The sequence below is a fragment of the Monodelphis domestica genome, chromosome 1 (assembly GCF_027887165.1).
Source record: "Monodelphis domestica isolate mMonDom1 chromosome 1, mMonDom1.pri, whole genome shotgun sequence".
In the NCBI taxonomy this organism is placed as follows: domain Eukaryota; kingdom Metazoa; phylum Chordata; class Mammalia; order Didelphimorphia; family Didelphidae; genus Monodelphis; species Monodelphis domestica.
Genome location: NC_077227.1, coordinates 154,373,986 through 154,390,989, shown reverse-complemented (window position 1 = coordinate 154,390,989; position 17,004 = coordinate 154,373,986). Strand labels below are relative to the sequence as shown.

Sequence of the window (17,004 nt, the reverse complement as noted above, 5' to 3'; positions counted from 1 at the left end):
GGGCTTTATGGGGAATATCACATCTAAGACTACTGCTTAGAAAGGGCCAAGTTTAGAAGTAAAGCTACAAAAACTTATTATGTAATGCAGTTTCCTTTCCATTGACAATAATAAAGATCCATGGCCAGGAAGTCATATTGGAAAAGCTGTGCATTTTTAAAAACAGATACTAAAAGCTTTGAGTACTTGGGGAAATGCCATCTTTTCAAGTGATATGTTTTTGTCCATTAAACTGCTTGCCTTTCTTGCAGTTATTGATAACAGTATGTTATATTCATTTGAGATTTATTAAAATAGTCAATCTTCTTAAATAAGGGGAAAATCTAATGCTTCATCTTTATAATTAATTTTTTCCAGAATGAAATTTAGTTATAGTAGACACTGGCACTAAGTGATTGTTTAGATTTCTATATGACTCAGGAGGCAGCCTTATTAATTCTATGTGCCAAGTACTGTGCTGATACACAAAGGAAGACAAAAATAGTATCTGCTCAGAAGGAGCTCATATCCTAGTGGGAAAGGTAACATACAAGATACTTTTGAAAAATTTAGCTGTATTGTTAGAGAGAAGGCATTAGCATTAAGGGAGAAAAGGAGAGGCTTCTTTTAGAAGGTAGGATTTTAACTGAGACTTGGAAGGTAAACAGGGAAGCCAGGAAAATGGGGGTCCAATAAACAGTTGGATCATATTAGACTAGAAGTATAGAGAAAGATTAGGAGTGAAGTAGATCTGAGAATCTTCAGCATAGAAATGATAATTGAATCAATGGGAGCTGATGAAATCACCAAGTAAAATAGTCTAGAGGGAGAAGAGGAAAAGGCCCAGAACTGAGCCCTGTGGAACATAGTTAGTGGATAGGCTTGGATGAAGATTTGACAAAGAAACCGAGGAATGATTGGATAGGTGGGATGAGAACCAGAAAAGAGCAGTGTCATGAAAATCTAGAGATAACAGAATGTCAAGAAGAGATGGATTGATGATATCAGAATTTACAGAAAAGTCAAGGATGAAGATTGAAACAAGACCATTAGATACAGCAACTGAGGTCATTGGTAACTGGAGAGAGCAGTTTCAATTGAACCTTGAGATTGGTAGCTAGACATCAAGTGTAATAGAGAATAAGAAGAAAGAAAGTAGAAGAACCAGTTGTAGACAATGTTTTTAGACTTTTAGCCACAAAAAAAGGATGTTGTTCAGGGAAATTCTCCACTCAGTTACATATGTCTTTGAAATAAGGGTAGTTGTTTTATAAAATACCTAGATATAGTCACCTCTTGGGGGATATTCTAATCATTTTGCCTTTTATTCCTTTAGTTTTTCTATTTAGTAGAGGCTTGAGAAAAGGAATTCAATGGAAAACTTAACTTTCTCAGATTAACTGTATCTTCTTGGTTGTCTCTATTCCAGCCTCTTTAATTTAGTGTCACCAGTTAACACATTTTGTTACTTAGTCTCCTTACTTCTAGTTTCACTACAAGAAGTTTGGGGAAAGTACATCCCATAGAATTTTAGGACTAAATTAATGATGGTTATGAAGGACTAGCCTATTAAGCCACCACTATCATTGTCACCTTTTTGTTAGTCTTAATAATCTATCATCATCACTAACATTTATATAGTGCTTACTATTTACCATGTATTGTGCTAAGTACCTTATAATGCTTATCTAATTTGATCATCGCAACACAACCTTGAGAGGTAGGTTTTTTTTGTTTTTGTTTTTATCCTCATTTTGCAGAGGAAGAAACTGATCCAGTCAGAGATGAGAAACTTGCCCATGGTCACACAATAACTGCCAGTGGCATCATTTGATTTTAGGTCTCCCTAACTTCAAACCTATCACTGTGCACTATGGTATCCCCTAGCTCCTTTCATCAACATTTATTAATTATCTTCAAAGTGGTAGGCACTAGGAAATATCCTAAGACCAAAATTGAAACAGTACCTCCTCAAGCCACTTGCATTATAATGGATGAGAAAAATTAGAGGATTGGACAATACAGATATATGCCACTTTAATTCCTCAACTTTAAGAAGACTAGTCTAAATGTTATGGTTAATTTTTTTGTCTTTTATAACATAACCTACCTTGCCCTCTTGAGCCTCTGGACCTGAGCTTATGATATTCCCCGTCCATTGGTTTAACTAACCCCATTCTTCAAGGCCCATTTTAATTCACATTTCTGTAAAGCTTTCCTTATCACCCATTCTCCATGTGATCTATCTTTTCCTTCTTTGAAATGATATACCACTTATTTCACACTAAGCAGATACTATTTTGTGTTATTATCTTTGTGTAAATTTGTCTTATGTTTCTAGCTGAGATAGTTCCTTGAGCAAGAGGTATGTCATTTTAGGAAGACTATTTCATCATAGCTCTATGCAGCATCACATGTATCGTAGATACTAAATAAATATCTTTTTATTGTTGAATAGTTAGTTAGAAGAGAGAAGGAGTTGAACTATACTTCCTTGGAACTCTGATTGAATGGCAAGGCCATCATTGTTAGGGATTTGTCCAGAATCTGATAGGAGAAATAGGTTTTCTATTTGTTCTTTGGTATCTTAATAAGGCGTTTGTAGTAAAGTAGAAGACTTTAAAAAATTTAGACAAATGTTTAGTCGGTATGTTTATAAAATCTGGAGGCATAGTAAACCTGGAGTCAGGAAGACTTTTAGTCCTTCCTCAATCACTTAAAGGCAGCTTTTACCCTGGGCAAGTTATGGAGCCCCACTTAGCCTCCATTTTGTCATGTAAAAGGTCATAGATGGAGAGGAAACTATATATGTGTATATATCTTTCAGGTCAATTTTGTGATAGTAAAGATATAGTTTGCCACAAAATATAACTAGTGAAGGCCTACCTATTCTGTTCTAACACCCTCATCAAGCCATAGATGCCAAATATTTTCCCCAAGGACAACATTGCACAATAACTTACACAAAATGGTTTAAGGGGGAGGCAGAGCCAAAATGGCGGAAAAGGTACAGGGCTCCATCTGATTTCTACCAAATTACTCTCCAAAAATCAAAGATATAATGTCTCAAAATGAATTCTGGATTAGCATAACCCACAAAAAGATATGATGTTGAATTTTTTTTAGCCCAAAACATCTTAGAAGCCAGGAATGAGGAATCTGGCACACTTCGGTAGAAGTAGAGCACAACACAGTGCATTAGGGCAGACCCTACCAAGGCAACAGGCCTTGGGTACAACTGAAACTGCAGCCAAGCTTTATGGAACTTGTAGCCACAGATAGTAAGGGAAATCAGACAACTGCTCAGAAGGCAATTAAAAGAATCCTTTTCTTGACTCTGCATGTAAACTTCTGTCATATTGCCCATATGCAGAACCAGGTTACAGTCCAGGGACACAATCACAGGGTGTGGAGGAGCACCAGCATATGCCAGCACTTGCAGCCATAGGAGAACCTGGTCACAGTTCTAAGGAGTAAAAGAATGCTTGTGATTGATTACTCACAGACCAGAGTCAAGAGAGTATTAAATACTTCTCCTTACATCATACTACCTTGGAAGAACTCAAAGCAGGTAGAGACCCAGTGCTAGATCTAAAGACAGCTGCAGGGAAAAAACAAAACAAAACCTGAAGCTTGGAACTGTTTTGGTGTTCCAACTATCACCAAAGTTACATAGTTCAACTTTATCAGTTTTTTAAACTTAAAAAAAAGGAAAAGTCAGGAAAATGAGCAAACAACAGCAACAAAAAGAAAACTCAACATAGAAAGTTATTTTGGTGACAGAGAAGACCAAAATGCAAACTCAAAGGATGATAACAAAGTTAATACTGTTGTATGCAGAGCCACCAAGAATATGAATTGCTCTCAAGCCCCAAAAGGATTATTGGAGGAGCTGAAAAAAGCTTTTAAAAATAAAATAAGATAGGTAGAAGGAAAATTGGGAAAAGAAATGAATGTGCTATAGGAAAATCATTTAAGAAACAGAATTAATAGCTGGGTAAAGGAGGCAAAAATATTAAAGAATTTAATATTTTAAAAAACAGAATAGAGCAATTGGTAAAAGAGGCACAAAAAAACAAATGAAGATAAGAACTTCTTAAAAAGCAGAAATGACCAAATAGGCAAAGATTTACAAAAATGCACTGAAAAGAAAAACTTCTGGAAAGACAGAATTTGTCCTTTGGAAAAAGAGGTACAAAAATTCACTCAGGAAATGAGCTTTTTACAAAGTAGAATTGTCCAAATGAAAAGGAAGTACAAAAGATTGCCCAAGAAAAATCATGCATTAAAAATTAGAAATGGGTAAATGGAAGCTAATGACTCCATGAGACATCAATAAACAATCAAACAATTAAAAGAAGGGAAAAATGGAAGAAAACCTGAAACATCTTGGGAAAAATAACTGACCTGGAAAATAAATCTAGATGAGATAATTTTAAGAATTATTGGACTACCTGAAAGCCATGATTTTGAAAAAGAGCTTAGACATCATCTTTCAAGAAATCATCAAGGAGGGGCAACTGGGTAGCTCAGTGGATTGAGAGCCAGGCCTAAAGACAGGAGGTCCTAGGTTCAAATCTGGTCTCAGACACTTCCCAGCTGTGTGACCCTAGGCAAGTCACTTAAAAAAAAAGAAATCATCAAGGAAAACTGCTCTAGCATTCTAGAACAGAGGACAAAATAGAAATTTAAAGAACCCACCAGTCATCTCCTGAACCAGATTCCAAAAGAATAACTCCCAAGAATATTATAGCCAAATTCTAAAACTCACAGGTCAAGGAGAAGATATTGCAGGCAGCCAAAAAGAAACAATTAATATTTCATAGAGCCACAGTCAGGACATGAGACTTAGCTTCTACATTAAAGGGTCAGAGAGCCTAGAATATGATATTTCAGAGGGTGAAAGACTTAGAACTTCAACCAAAAATCACTTTCCCATCAAAACTGAGCATAGGGGGCAACTGGATGGCTCAGTGCATTGAGAACCAGGCTTAAAGATGGGAGATCCTAGATTCAAATCTGTCCGTAGACGCTTCCTAGCAGTGTGACCCTGGGCAACTCACTTAACCCTCATTGCCTAGCCCTTACCACACTTCTGCCTTGGAACTAATACACAGTATTGATTCTACGAGAAAAAGTAAGGGTTTAAGGTGGGGGGACAGACCCTGAGCATAATCTTTCAAGGGAAAAAAAATGAGTATTCAATAAAATAGAGCACTTCCAAACATTCCTGTTGAAAAGAACAGAGCTGAATGGAAAATTTTCCTCTCAAATATAAGACTCAAGAGAATCATAAAAAGACAAACAGGAAAGAGAGTCATAAAACATTTAATAAGCTTAAACTATATACATCCCCATATGGGGAAATGATTCTTTTAATGCCAAAGAACTTTGTCATTATTAGGGCAATCAGAAGGAGTATACATAAATGGGTTAGGGTGTGAGTTGAATATGATGGGATGATTTAAAACATTTTAAATTAAAGCATGAAAAAGAGGAATACATTGGGAGGAGGGGGAATAAAAAATAGAAAGGAGTAAATTAATTATATGTAAAAGGCATGAAAGAGCATTCACAATGGAGGGACAGGGGGAACATGTGAATCATACTCTCATTAAAGTTGGCTCAATGAGGGAAGCACATACACAATCAGTTGAAAGCTATCTTAACCTACAGAAAAATAGATGGGCAAGAGAATAAGAAAGGGAGGGTGGGACTGATAAAAAAGAGGGCAGATTGATGAAGATGGAAGACAGGAACCAAACAGGGATAAATAGGATGAAAAGTAATACATGGTAAAAATATTGGTGAAAAAAATTTTTAGAGGTTTTTCCATAATGGCCCCATTTCTCTACCACATAGATAAATTAGTTGAAGTTACAAGCATACAAGTCTATGTAGTTAAGTGATCAAAGGATATGAACAGTTCTCAAAGTAATTAAAACTCTGTAGTCATGCAAAAAACACTGTAAATCACTTTTAATTAGAAAAATGCAAATTAAAACAATTCTGAGGTACTACTCCATACTTATATTGGCTGTTATGATAGAAAAGGAAAATGGCAAAACTTGGGGGAGATGTGGGAAAACTGGAACATAAATGCATTTTGGGAGGAGTTGTGAACTGATTCAGTCATTCAGGAGAGCAATTTGGACCTGTGACTAGAAGGTTATAAAACAGTACATACCCTTCAAACCAGCAACACTATTAACTAGCTTTATATCCCAAAGAGATTAAGAAAAAAGGGGAAGGATTTATACAATACACATGTACAAAATGTACAAAAATATTTAAAGCAGCTCATTTTGGGGGACAAAGATTTGTAAACTGTGGGGATACCCATTAATTGAGGAATAAAATGAGGAATGAATTGAAGGAAAAGCTTTTCAAAAAATACTGGCATAGCAGAGATGCTCAGTACACCTTTTATTATTTGATATAGTTTTGGAAATGTTAGCAATAGCAATGAGATGAGAAAAAAATTAAAGATATAAAAAGAAGAGATTAAACTATCCATATTTTCTGATTACATGATGATTTACTTTAAAAGTCCTAGGCAATAAACAGATAATAATTGAGACATTAATAGCTTTAGCAGAGTAGCAGGTTATAAAACAAACTCTCAAAAACCAACAGTATTTCTATATAATAACAGAATTTCAGAGGCAATAATAAAAAAGGAAATCTTGTTACAGATAACTAAAAAATTCAAAAAATACTTGGCTGAGGCCACCTCTCATATCTCCCGAGCTTCTACTGTGTGCCACCCTTCTCTGAACTATCTCTTCGCCCAAGGTCCACGCTCTTCAGCCTGTTGGGGTCTCAAGCCTAGCTGCTCTCAGGGTTAGGTCCCTGGTGGTCTTAGTCAGCTGCCAAGGACTTAGAGGTGTCCCTCACTCACTCACTGATTCTAGTGTGGGCTGGCTCTGACTCTGGCTCCGTAGGTGGTGTGGGGGTGGGTTTAATCAGCTTGCGTTTTGGTAGAAGCTATTTCACTCCCTTATGGTGTGGAAATGCCCAAATTCCATGTACCTTCAATGCTGTGCCCTACTGTGGAGTCCCTTCATTCATATGAATTTGGTTGTTGTTTTTTGGGTTTTTTTTTTTACCTTTTGAGGTAGTCTATGTTGGTAGGTGCTGAGGAGAGGAAGAGTCCTGAGTCTACACTGCCTCCATTTTAACCCAGAAGCCCTCTATAAAATACTTTGGAATTTATTTACCAGAGGACACAAAATACTTGTAGAGGTTCAGCCATACAGACCGCAAAAAAAGAAACAAAACAACAAAGTTAATAGATGGAGTAATATTGAATGCTTCTCTCTGTGCCATTCTAATATAACAAAAATGCAACAAATGTTAATAGATACTTTCAAAATGCCATAGTAATTATATTATCAAAGGGATATTTTAAAGGTCTCAATAAAATAACTAAATTTATTTGGAAAAGGAATAAGAGAAATAATGAAAAGCAGTATAGTGGTGAAGGGGAATAGCACTTCAAGACCTCAGACTTTATAATAAAGATGCAGGCGTCAATCCTTTTGGTACTATTTAAAAGACAGAGATATATATCAATGGAAAGGACTAGACAAAGATAAATCAGAAACAGTGGAACTCAATATATGTTAAATAAACCAGAAAAAATAAAATTATTTGGGAAAGAACTTCCTATTTGATATAAGCTATTTTTTATTTTTAAATCTTTTATTTGTACAAATTATAGAATTGTTGAATCAATTTTTTTAAACTTGGCACCATTAGTATCCTTTTTTATTTTGAAGGTTGGAAAGTGCCGAAGTTTATAATAAATATATAAAAATGTATAAAAATATATTGAATATAAATATAAAATATAAAAAATATAAAAAAGTTTTAAATAAATGACATTACTAACTTGTATAAGCAAAGGGCATCGTTAATTAGTCTTTTTTGAAAATATGCTTCTTACATTGATTAAACTTTTAAAATCTATTCTGAAGGTGTTTTCTACACTGAAGCACTATTTTCACTAGCCCAGTTAATGCTAAAATTCATTAACTATCTGATGTCTGTATACAAGTTTTATTTTTAAGCTATTAGATGTGTCACATTAGTGTAAGAGCGTCATCTAAGTTTTGTATTGTACAAGATGAGCATTCTAACTCTAATTTTAGGGTTTGAAGAATACTTTTATGTAGTATTAGGCCTTTTAAAAAATAAGACACTCATTTACTGTGTGCCTCTTCATGCAAAGCCAGAGTCTGAGTGTCATACAAATCAGTATAAAACATATTCTCCACTTCCAAGGAATTTGTCTTCTAGGTAGGGAGAAATAATATAAAACATTGTGTGGTTCTACATAATTGCTAAATTGTTTCTTTAGATATAAGCCAGATAAGAGAAACTAAGATAGTTGGAAATAACTTGAAAAGGCTTCATTAGAACATGGGATGGACCTTGAAATATGATTAAGAATGAGATAAGCAAAATGAAAGGACCAAGTTATTGTGAGGAGAAAGAAGAATAATAAAATAGTTGAGTCTGAAGCATGTTCTAACTGAAGAAAATGGTTTGTGTTAGGAAATAAATTTGGGTAGTAGAATGAGCTAGGTTATAAATTGCCTTGAAACTAGAGCAGAAAAGTTTATATCTGAGTAGCCAGGAAGAAGTCTTGTTAAAGTTTTTTAAGTGAAAGAATGAAAACATTGATCAAGTAAGATTTTTCTGAAAGTAGTACATAAGATGGATTGAAAGGGAAAATAGCTGCAATCAAGGTTATAGGTTTTATAGTAATCCAGATAAAATGAAAAGACCCAGATTAAGGTGTATAATGGTAATTGAAGAAAAAAGAGAACAATGCCTTTTCATCTAAATCCAGTCCCCAGTATCTGCTGACCTTTCTCTGCTTTTTCTATGCTCACCTAGACTGACAAAATTATTTATTGTGATTTTTCCTCAGATTTCTACTTTAGGATTTAGTCAAGTGCTTTTTCTCAGTCTTTATGGAATAATGTTTGGGCATTTTGTCAGGTTTTTACTTTTCTTGTTCACTTAGGAAATTAGTAATACCCAGGACCAAGAGGGAGGAAGTAGAAAAAAGAGCCAGTTTGGATGGGAAAATGTTAAAGGTTAACTCACCTTGACATCTACCTGGAAATAATCTATTAAAGGTTAGAGGGTCTCGTATTCAGCATTAGAAATCATTTAATAAGTGTAATCCTTGAAGTTATAAGAATCATGAGATCTGAGGAAAAGTAGATCTGTTGATTAAATAAATGAATTTTATTGTACCCTTTTTTTTGTCTTTGTTTTAAAGGGAGGATAGTTTGACTGAATTGACTACCAGCAAAACGGTTTGGCTTAAATGTGATCCCTGAAATTATTTCAGTCTCCAAAATGCTGTGATTCTGTGATTTAAAACTTGTGAATGTTTGAAATTTATATATTTTGTTCTACTGATTATTTCTCCCCCTATTCCTCATAGTTCTTCTTTCTATAATTTTACCTGGTATTGTTAGGGTCCGAGTGGAAGTACACCTTCCCTCCCCCCCCCCCCCCCCCCCGCCCCAAGAACACTCAAAGACAATGCAACAGGCAGCAGGGAGAGATTTATTACTAGCGCTAGGATGGTTCCCCAAAAGAACTGTGCCCTGGTAGGATCGGGAGTGCACATATATAGAGCAGCTGAAAAGAACAGGCCTTGTTCTTGGGGCCTTGTCTGTTTCAACAGTTGTAGCCTTGGGGAGGATGTCTTAGTTTTTCCTGGTTATCTGTCTTGACTGTGGCCTTGCAGTTTTCTCAGGATACTTGTCTCAGCTGTGGCCTTGCAGTTTTTCCCAGGAACTGTTCATTTGGACACAGTGAAACCCCGACTCCCTTCAGTATTTGGGAAGATTGAATCACAGAACCATTGGTTATTTGGAAATGAGATAAAATGCAAGTTTTAATTTAAAATTCCCTAGCTATTTCTGTTGTAACATTGCTAGATCTGTTTCACTTTCAATTTATCAATCATTCTTCATATATGTGAATGACATCAGGAATATAGCCTTTCTTATGAACTTAGAAAGTTTTGATTTGTTCATAACCAATATCATTAAAATATATGTTCTGCTTTTTTCATAGGTAAAAATCTCTACACCAATGAATATGTAGCAATCAAACTGGTAAGTAAAATCTATATGATATTTGTGCTAGTTTTGTTTTGATTTTACCCTTTATACTTATAGCCAAATGAAGTCAATTATATGACTAATGAAGCTTTTTCCTACTTAAGAAAATAGAAAAAAAAAACAGAAAAACTTATCAGTATATTGAAAAATTCTAAAAATATATGTAATGTTCCACTCTTGTGCATCTCTTCTTACCTCTACAAATGACTAGCAAGTTGTGTCTTCCCATATCTTTTCTTTGGGGCCCTGCTTGTTCTTTGTGTTCTTGCAGCATTCACTCTGAAACTATTTTATTTCTTTCCATTTATATTGTTTTAGTTGTTGTTTACATATTGTTCTCTTGGCTCTGCTTACTTTACTGGGTGTCAGTCACTTCATGTAAGGTTTCCCATGCATTTCTACATTCATCATAGTTGTTGTTTCTTTTAGTACAATAATCTGTTCCATTTATAGACCACAATTTTTCTGGTAATTCCCTAGTCAATGGATCAGTTGCCATTTTATTTCAAGATGTTAGAAGGACTCATAAACACATTGTTATAGTATCTAGTACACAAACTTTAGCCAAAATCAGTCAGATCCATCATAAGTTATAAAACAGACATACAAATATGAAATGACATAAAAGGGAAATCTTATTTCCTTAGGTCAACTTAAAACCTAAGAAGACTTTATACATTGATAAAATCTCAGTGGGATTCTTAGAAGTAGTATTGTCTAACTGCCTGATTGATACATGAATACTTTCATGACAAATGTTCATTCAGTCTCTTCTTAAACACCTCTATTGACAAAAGAATTCATTGCTTAACAAGGTAATATTTCCACCCTCAATCTTAAGAAGTTCTTCTTTAAATAGATAAAGGGAATTTGCCTTCCCATCAATTCTGATCCCCCCCTTTTGGTCAGGTGCAATTAAGCATGAGACTCACTTTCAGGTATTCTATCCTAAAATTTAAACACACCTATCTAACTCACATCTGACCAGTCTTAGGAAGAGACTTAATCCTATCTCTTCTTTATTCAGTTTATAAAACAGGTGAAGTATTTTTACCCATTGTTTTTAAACAATAAGGTGTCCCTCTTTTTTCATTGCCTAGTAAACCTGAAGGTACAATAAAGTCCAGTTACATAAGGTTGGCAGCCGTTTAAATAACTGACATTGTTATAGGCTATTATAGCTTACAAAATATCTTACACATTTTATTTGCTCTTTCTAGTAACCCTTCAGAGTAATATCCCCATTTTAAGGTAAAGGAGTCAGGGAGATTATCAGTTACCAAATTTCACAGAAGTAGTAAGTGGTACAGCCAGATATCAATGTAAGTCATCTAACTACACTACTATATTGAAGCTTCCATTTTAGAGATTGTTTGCTTAATTTTTAAGGTTGATCAGTGGGAAACTGGATTAAGTAGTCTAGCTTTTAGCTTTTATGAAACTATGCCCAATACAGTCTTGACAAATTTCTCTGGGATTTTTAGAAAAATGAAGGAATTGATGGCAGAAAGTGAGTGGGACCAAACCAGGATTTTGGGGATATTTTAATTTTACTTTTTCCTAATGATTTGTCCCAGCTGAATTATACTTTGCTTTGCCTAGTTGCTTTCTGACATGTGGCCAGAAGAGTGGGAGGTGGAGAAGGCAGGAGAGGCATGGAAATTATTGACAATTTTCAGAGATGCTTTCAGTAATATACTATGTAGTGTTTAGGGAACAAACTTGTTTTCTTTTTTATTACTATTATGAGCTCGTGAGGAAAAGGGAACAAAAAAGAAAATAATGTATATTCAGGCCAAATTCTAACACAACATACTGTAAAACACCAAAATAATTTTTTTGTTTACATTTGGTAATGCATTTTGTAGTGAGTCAAACTATTTAATGAACTCCTGATTAAGCTCTCTTCTTCCAATCTCTTTCCTTTTCAGTTCATCTTCTATGCAGTTGTAAAAATCATCTCCATATTATCACAGAATATTAGAGTTAGAATGGAAACCTGAGGCTACATGATCCAAACTATAGCTGTACAAGAATCCCTCCACTGCAAAGTGGTTGTCTAGCTTTTACATGAAACCAGCCAATGAAGGGAAACTCACTGCTATTTTTTGAAACTGTTTGTATGTCTTCTCCCCTCCCCTGTGGTAATGTTTTATCTTTTTCCCAGTTATATGTAAAAAAAAATTTTTGACATTTGTTTTCTAACATTTTGAATTACACGTTTTCTTTCTTTCTCCCTCTCTCCCACCATGAGAGAGTAAACATTTTGCTATTGGTATATATTTGTTATCATAAAAAAGACAATAATATATTTCCATATTTGTCATATTGTGGAAAAAGACAAACACACAAACCATGAAGAAAATGTAGAGCGATCTTCTTCAATCTGCTTTCAGATCCGTCAGTTCTCTTTGGAAATAGGTTACTTTTTTTTCATCATAAACCCTTTGGGATTGTTTTGGATCACTGTATTGCTTGAGACTAGCCAAGTCATTCACAGTTGATCATCATACAGCATTGCCTTTGCTGTGTATAATGTTCTCCTGGTTCTGTTTACTTCACTCTGCATCAGTTCATATAGGTCTTTCTAAGTTTTTCTGAAATTCTCCTGCTCGTCATTTCTTATAGCACAGTAATATTCCATTTCAGTAATGTAACACAACTTGTTCAGGCATTCCCCAATTGGTGAGCATTCAGAAACTCACTACTTCTTGAGGCATTCAGTTCTATCTTGGGGTAACTCTAGTTGTCAGGAAGGATTCCTTTAAATCAAGCTAAATGTTATAGGGGAATTCTTGCTTAGGAATAGAAGAAAGAATTGGAAAGGTAATTAATAGCTTGACACACAAGGTACAAGATTTTTATATAAGCAACAAGTTTCCTTAAAATTAAAATCAACAAAACAGAAGCAAATGACTTCATGAGACAATAAGAAATATTAAAACGAAGCCAGACTAAAAATAGAGAAGGAAATATAAGTTATCTCATAGCAAGGAAAATTTCTTCCCAAAAATTAAGAATCATGGACCATATGAACAATATAACCAAAATAAGAGTCTACATCATATTTCAAGAATTTTTTTTATTTGGAAAGTTTTATTTATTTAATCAATTAAGAATATTTTTCCAGTAGCTGACACACAATTCCACTGGGTTTTACATGTATCATTGATCAAGACCCATTTCCATATTATTGATATTTACACTAGGGTGATCGTTTACATCCCCAATCATATCCCCATCAACCCATGTGATCAAGCAGTTGTTTTTCTTCTATGTTTCTACTCCCACAGTTCTTTCTCTGAATGTGGATAGTGTTCTTTCTCATAAGTCAATTACAATTTTCCTGGATCATTGTATTTCTATTAGTAGAGAAGTCGATTGCATTTGATTGTGCCACTATGTATAATGTTCTCCAGGTTCTGATCCTTTCAATCTGCATCAATTCCTGGAGGTCGTTCCAGTTCCCATGGAATCCCTCCAGTTCATTATTCCTTTGAGCACAATAGTATTCTATCACCAACAGATACCACAATTTGTTCAGCATTCCCCACTTGAAGGGTATCCCCTTGAAGAAATCTTAAAAGAAAGCACTTTGCCTAAATATTTTAGAACAAGAGAGAAAAGTGGAAATAAAATCACCTTCATGGGAGGGGGGAACTCTAAAATCAAAACTCCCAGGAATGTCATAGCCAAAATCCAGAGTTTCCCCATCATAGAAAAAATCCTGCAAGTAGTCAGAATTCAAATACTAAAGAATCTTATAGTCAGGATTAAAGAAGCTTTAGCAGTCACCTCTTTGAAGAAATAGAGAACTTAGAATATTCCTGAAGTCAAAAGATAAGAGCTTACAGCCAAGAATAACTTACTCACTGACTGTATTCCTATAGAGGGAAGAATGGATCTCTAATGAAAATGGAGAACTTGACCAGCATTATCAATATAAAGGCTGACACTTGAAACTTCAGAGTTCAAATACAGAGATTCAGACATAAAAATCAAACATGAATGAACAATGAACTGAACAAAGATAAATTGCTCATGTTCTAATCTGGGGAGATGATATCTGTGTCACCTCTGAACCCTATAATAATTTGAGGTTATAGAGGAAGTGGAATGAGATGAGGCATATGAATGGTTATGTTATGTCTTGATGATCTGTAAAGAAACATAGAAAAGAGAGCAACTAGGAAGAGTGTTAGACTTGGAGTTGGGAGGACCTGGCTTTAAATCTGGTCTCAGACACTTCATAACTTGTGACCTCTGGCAAGTCACTTAATCTATTGCCCAGCCCTTAGAGCTTAGAATGGGAGGAAAAGAGAGGATATGCTGTGGGGGATGAGGGAAGGTTAAAGAAGTAGGGGAAGGGAAAGGAAGCTTGGGGAGAAATTATCTCATAATCAGGGTGTACAAGTAGATGAACTTCACTTTCATGTGAGCTGATGTGATAGAGATATGAGAGAGAGAAGTTTCTGCAGGACCTGTGGACCAAGATGCAGGACTGGAGATCTAGCTCTCGATGTCTATCAAGCCAGGATTCCAGTGGAATGTCCCTGGGTTGTTGGCAGTTGGAGCTGAGTTGGGGCTTTGGCTGGCCACTCTGAGAGCAGAAACTTGGTTTTTGGACTTTGTCTCTCTGGCTCTGGGCAGTTGGAGCTGAGAGGGGTCTTTTGTGTCTCTGTGTCTGGGACTGGAAGTCATACTTTTCCCTGGAGGCTTTTGGCTGGCCATACTAAGAAGAGAAACTGGGCTTTTGAACTTGGTCTCTGGTTTTCTGGCTCTGAGCAGTTGGAGTTGACCAGAAGGGCTTTTTTTTGGTCTCTGGGTCTCTGACTGGGGAACACACACTTGCTCTATGGTGTTTGAAGTTGGCTGAGAGACTTTTGGGAAGCTGACTTGGCTTTTGGACTCTGGTGGGGCTGACTTGGTTACTTGAAGTTCTCTGATTTTAGACAGTTGAAATTGACAAGAAGGAGAAATCTAACTGAAGAAAAAGAAAGAAGATCTTGAAAAGCCATTGTCCTCCATCTCCCTGTTTAATAGTCACAGTTTGTGACTGGACTACTTTCTTAATTTTACCTCAGTTAGACTAGGGACTTCCTCATCCCTCAGTTTTTTTTTACCTCAATTTCCCATTGTTATCCCAATAAACCCCTTACCTGAGAAAGAAACTTGGAATATTTTATAATTCACTCAGGGCAGAGGGAAAATTGGGAGGATTAGGATGGCAGGAGGAAGAGGGTTGGAACAGGGATTGAGGGAGGAATGAAATTAGGAAATAGATCAGCCATTGTTAGGGATCAATAGGCAGATTCCCTCAGAGCAGTGTCCCCTGTGTACCAGCATCCCTGTGTGTGTGTGGTAGCATCCCCCCAGCAGCATTTCTCTGTCCTCCATTGCCAATAAGCAGCCTCAGGTTCCCTCAGCAGTTTTAGGTTCCTACAGCAGTCCTCTCTCTAGTCAAAGCCAGAGAACAAAAGCCATTGGTGAAGAAACAGGTTCCCCATCAGTTTACCTTCTCCATTTCAAGAAGTAATAGTTTCTTTATTACACTCATCCAGAGAAGGAAGAACACACACATAGAGTTGTATACAGAAATACATTTATGCAGGGAAGAAAGGAAGTGAAGGAATTTAAAAGGATTGGATTCTAATCAATACCAACTAAAGATTACAAAAATATGTATAGGTCTTTTTGAGGTGACAGAAAATGAGAATCTGAAGGGGTGCACATCAGTTGGGGAATGGCTGAATAAGTTTATGGCAAATAAATGTGGTAGAATACTTCTGTGCTGTATGAAATAATGGAGAGTTTCAGAAAAATTTGGAATGACTTGCTTGAACTTTGAACAGTTTTAACAATGACAATGATATATTAAAGGCAAACAACTTTGAAATAATAAGGAATATTTTATTAACATAATGCCCAGCCACAATTCCAAATGACTAATATGCTCCTGTTAAAGAGGTGAGGGACTAAAATTTTAGACTAACACATATTTTGGGGAGGAGGGATGATAATATGGATATTTGTTTTGAACAGCAATGAAGAACCATGAAAGGAGAATGGAAGGAATGGATAGCAAGAAGAGAACAAAGTGAAAGTAGTATCTTGAAAACCTAGAGAAAAGAAATTATCAAGGTGAAATGGATGATTGACAGTGTCAAAGGCTGCAGAAGCAGAGAAAGATGATGATTGAGAAAATAATGCCAGATGTTGCAGTTAAGAAATCATTAGTAACTTTGGAAGAAGCAGTTTCAGTTGAATGATGAGGTCAGAAACCACATTGTAATGTAAAGGTTAAATTTAGGGTTGAGACTGAATGTAATAATTATTTGGTTGCCAAAGATTTTAATTTCCTAAAATCTTAAATGAAACACTCAAGTCAGAATAGACTTTTATGGTGATTTAATTACAACAGGAGGAAGAAATTAAGAAAGAGGGAGAGAGAGAGAAAGAGTTATCTCAAACTGCTCCAGCTCAAGCTGAGCCATGCAGGAGTCAAGGCTTTGGCCAAGGGCGGCTTTCCCCTGAGAGCCAAGGGAAAGGGGAGTCAGTCCTTTCACTTACGTTACTGATTGAAGGAAAACTGTCTGTGGGGCTCCTCCAAACTCGAGCTCCAGGATAGAACTGCTGTCTAGTCCTCTCCACAGGCAGTGACGAGAACTCCAAAGACAGTTCTCTACCTCACTTCCTACGTCTCACATGTGCCAGTGGTGGCTCAAGCTTGGCTTAGCTAAGATAACCCAGGGGACAGTCAGTTGTTTCTGATTTTTCATTTGCTATCACATGCCCGTGTAATGTGAGTGTGTACATCCCTGGGTGCTAGGCTGAGGGGGGAAATCTAAAAATCACAGTAAGGAGTTAAGACAGT

The 17,004-nt window shown here is 35.9% G+C and overlaps 1 protein-coding gene across 17 annotated transcripts in view; it reads left to right on the top strand.

The window, feature by feature from the left end:
- Positions 1-17,004, top strand: part of CSNK1G1 (casein kinase 1 gamma 1) — a 247,782-nt gene that overhangs the window by 139,760 nt on the left and 91,018 nt on the right. For all 17 annotated transcript variants that reach the window (XM_001366863.4, XM_001366816.4, XM_007479552.3 and 14 more), the window contains one exon: positions 10,084-10,124. In XM_001366863.4, coding sequence (XP_001366900.1) covers positions 10,084-10,124 — 41 coding nt within the window. Of the gene's footprint in view, positions 1-10,083; positions 10,125-17,004 lie in introns of those variants that run through there.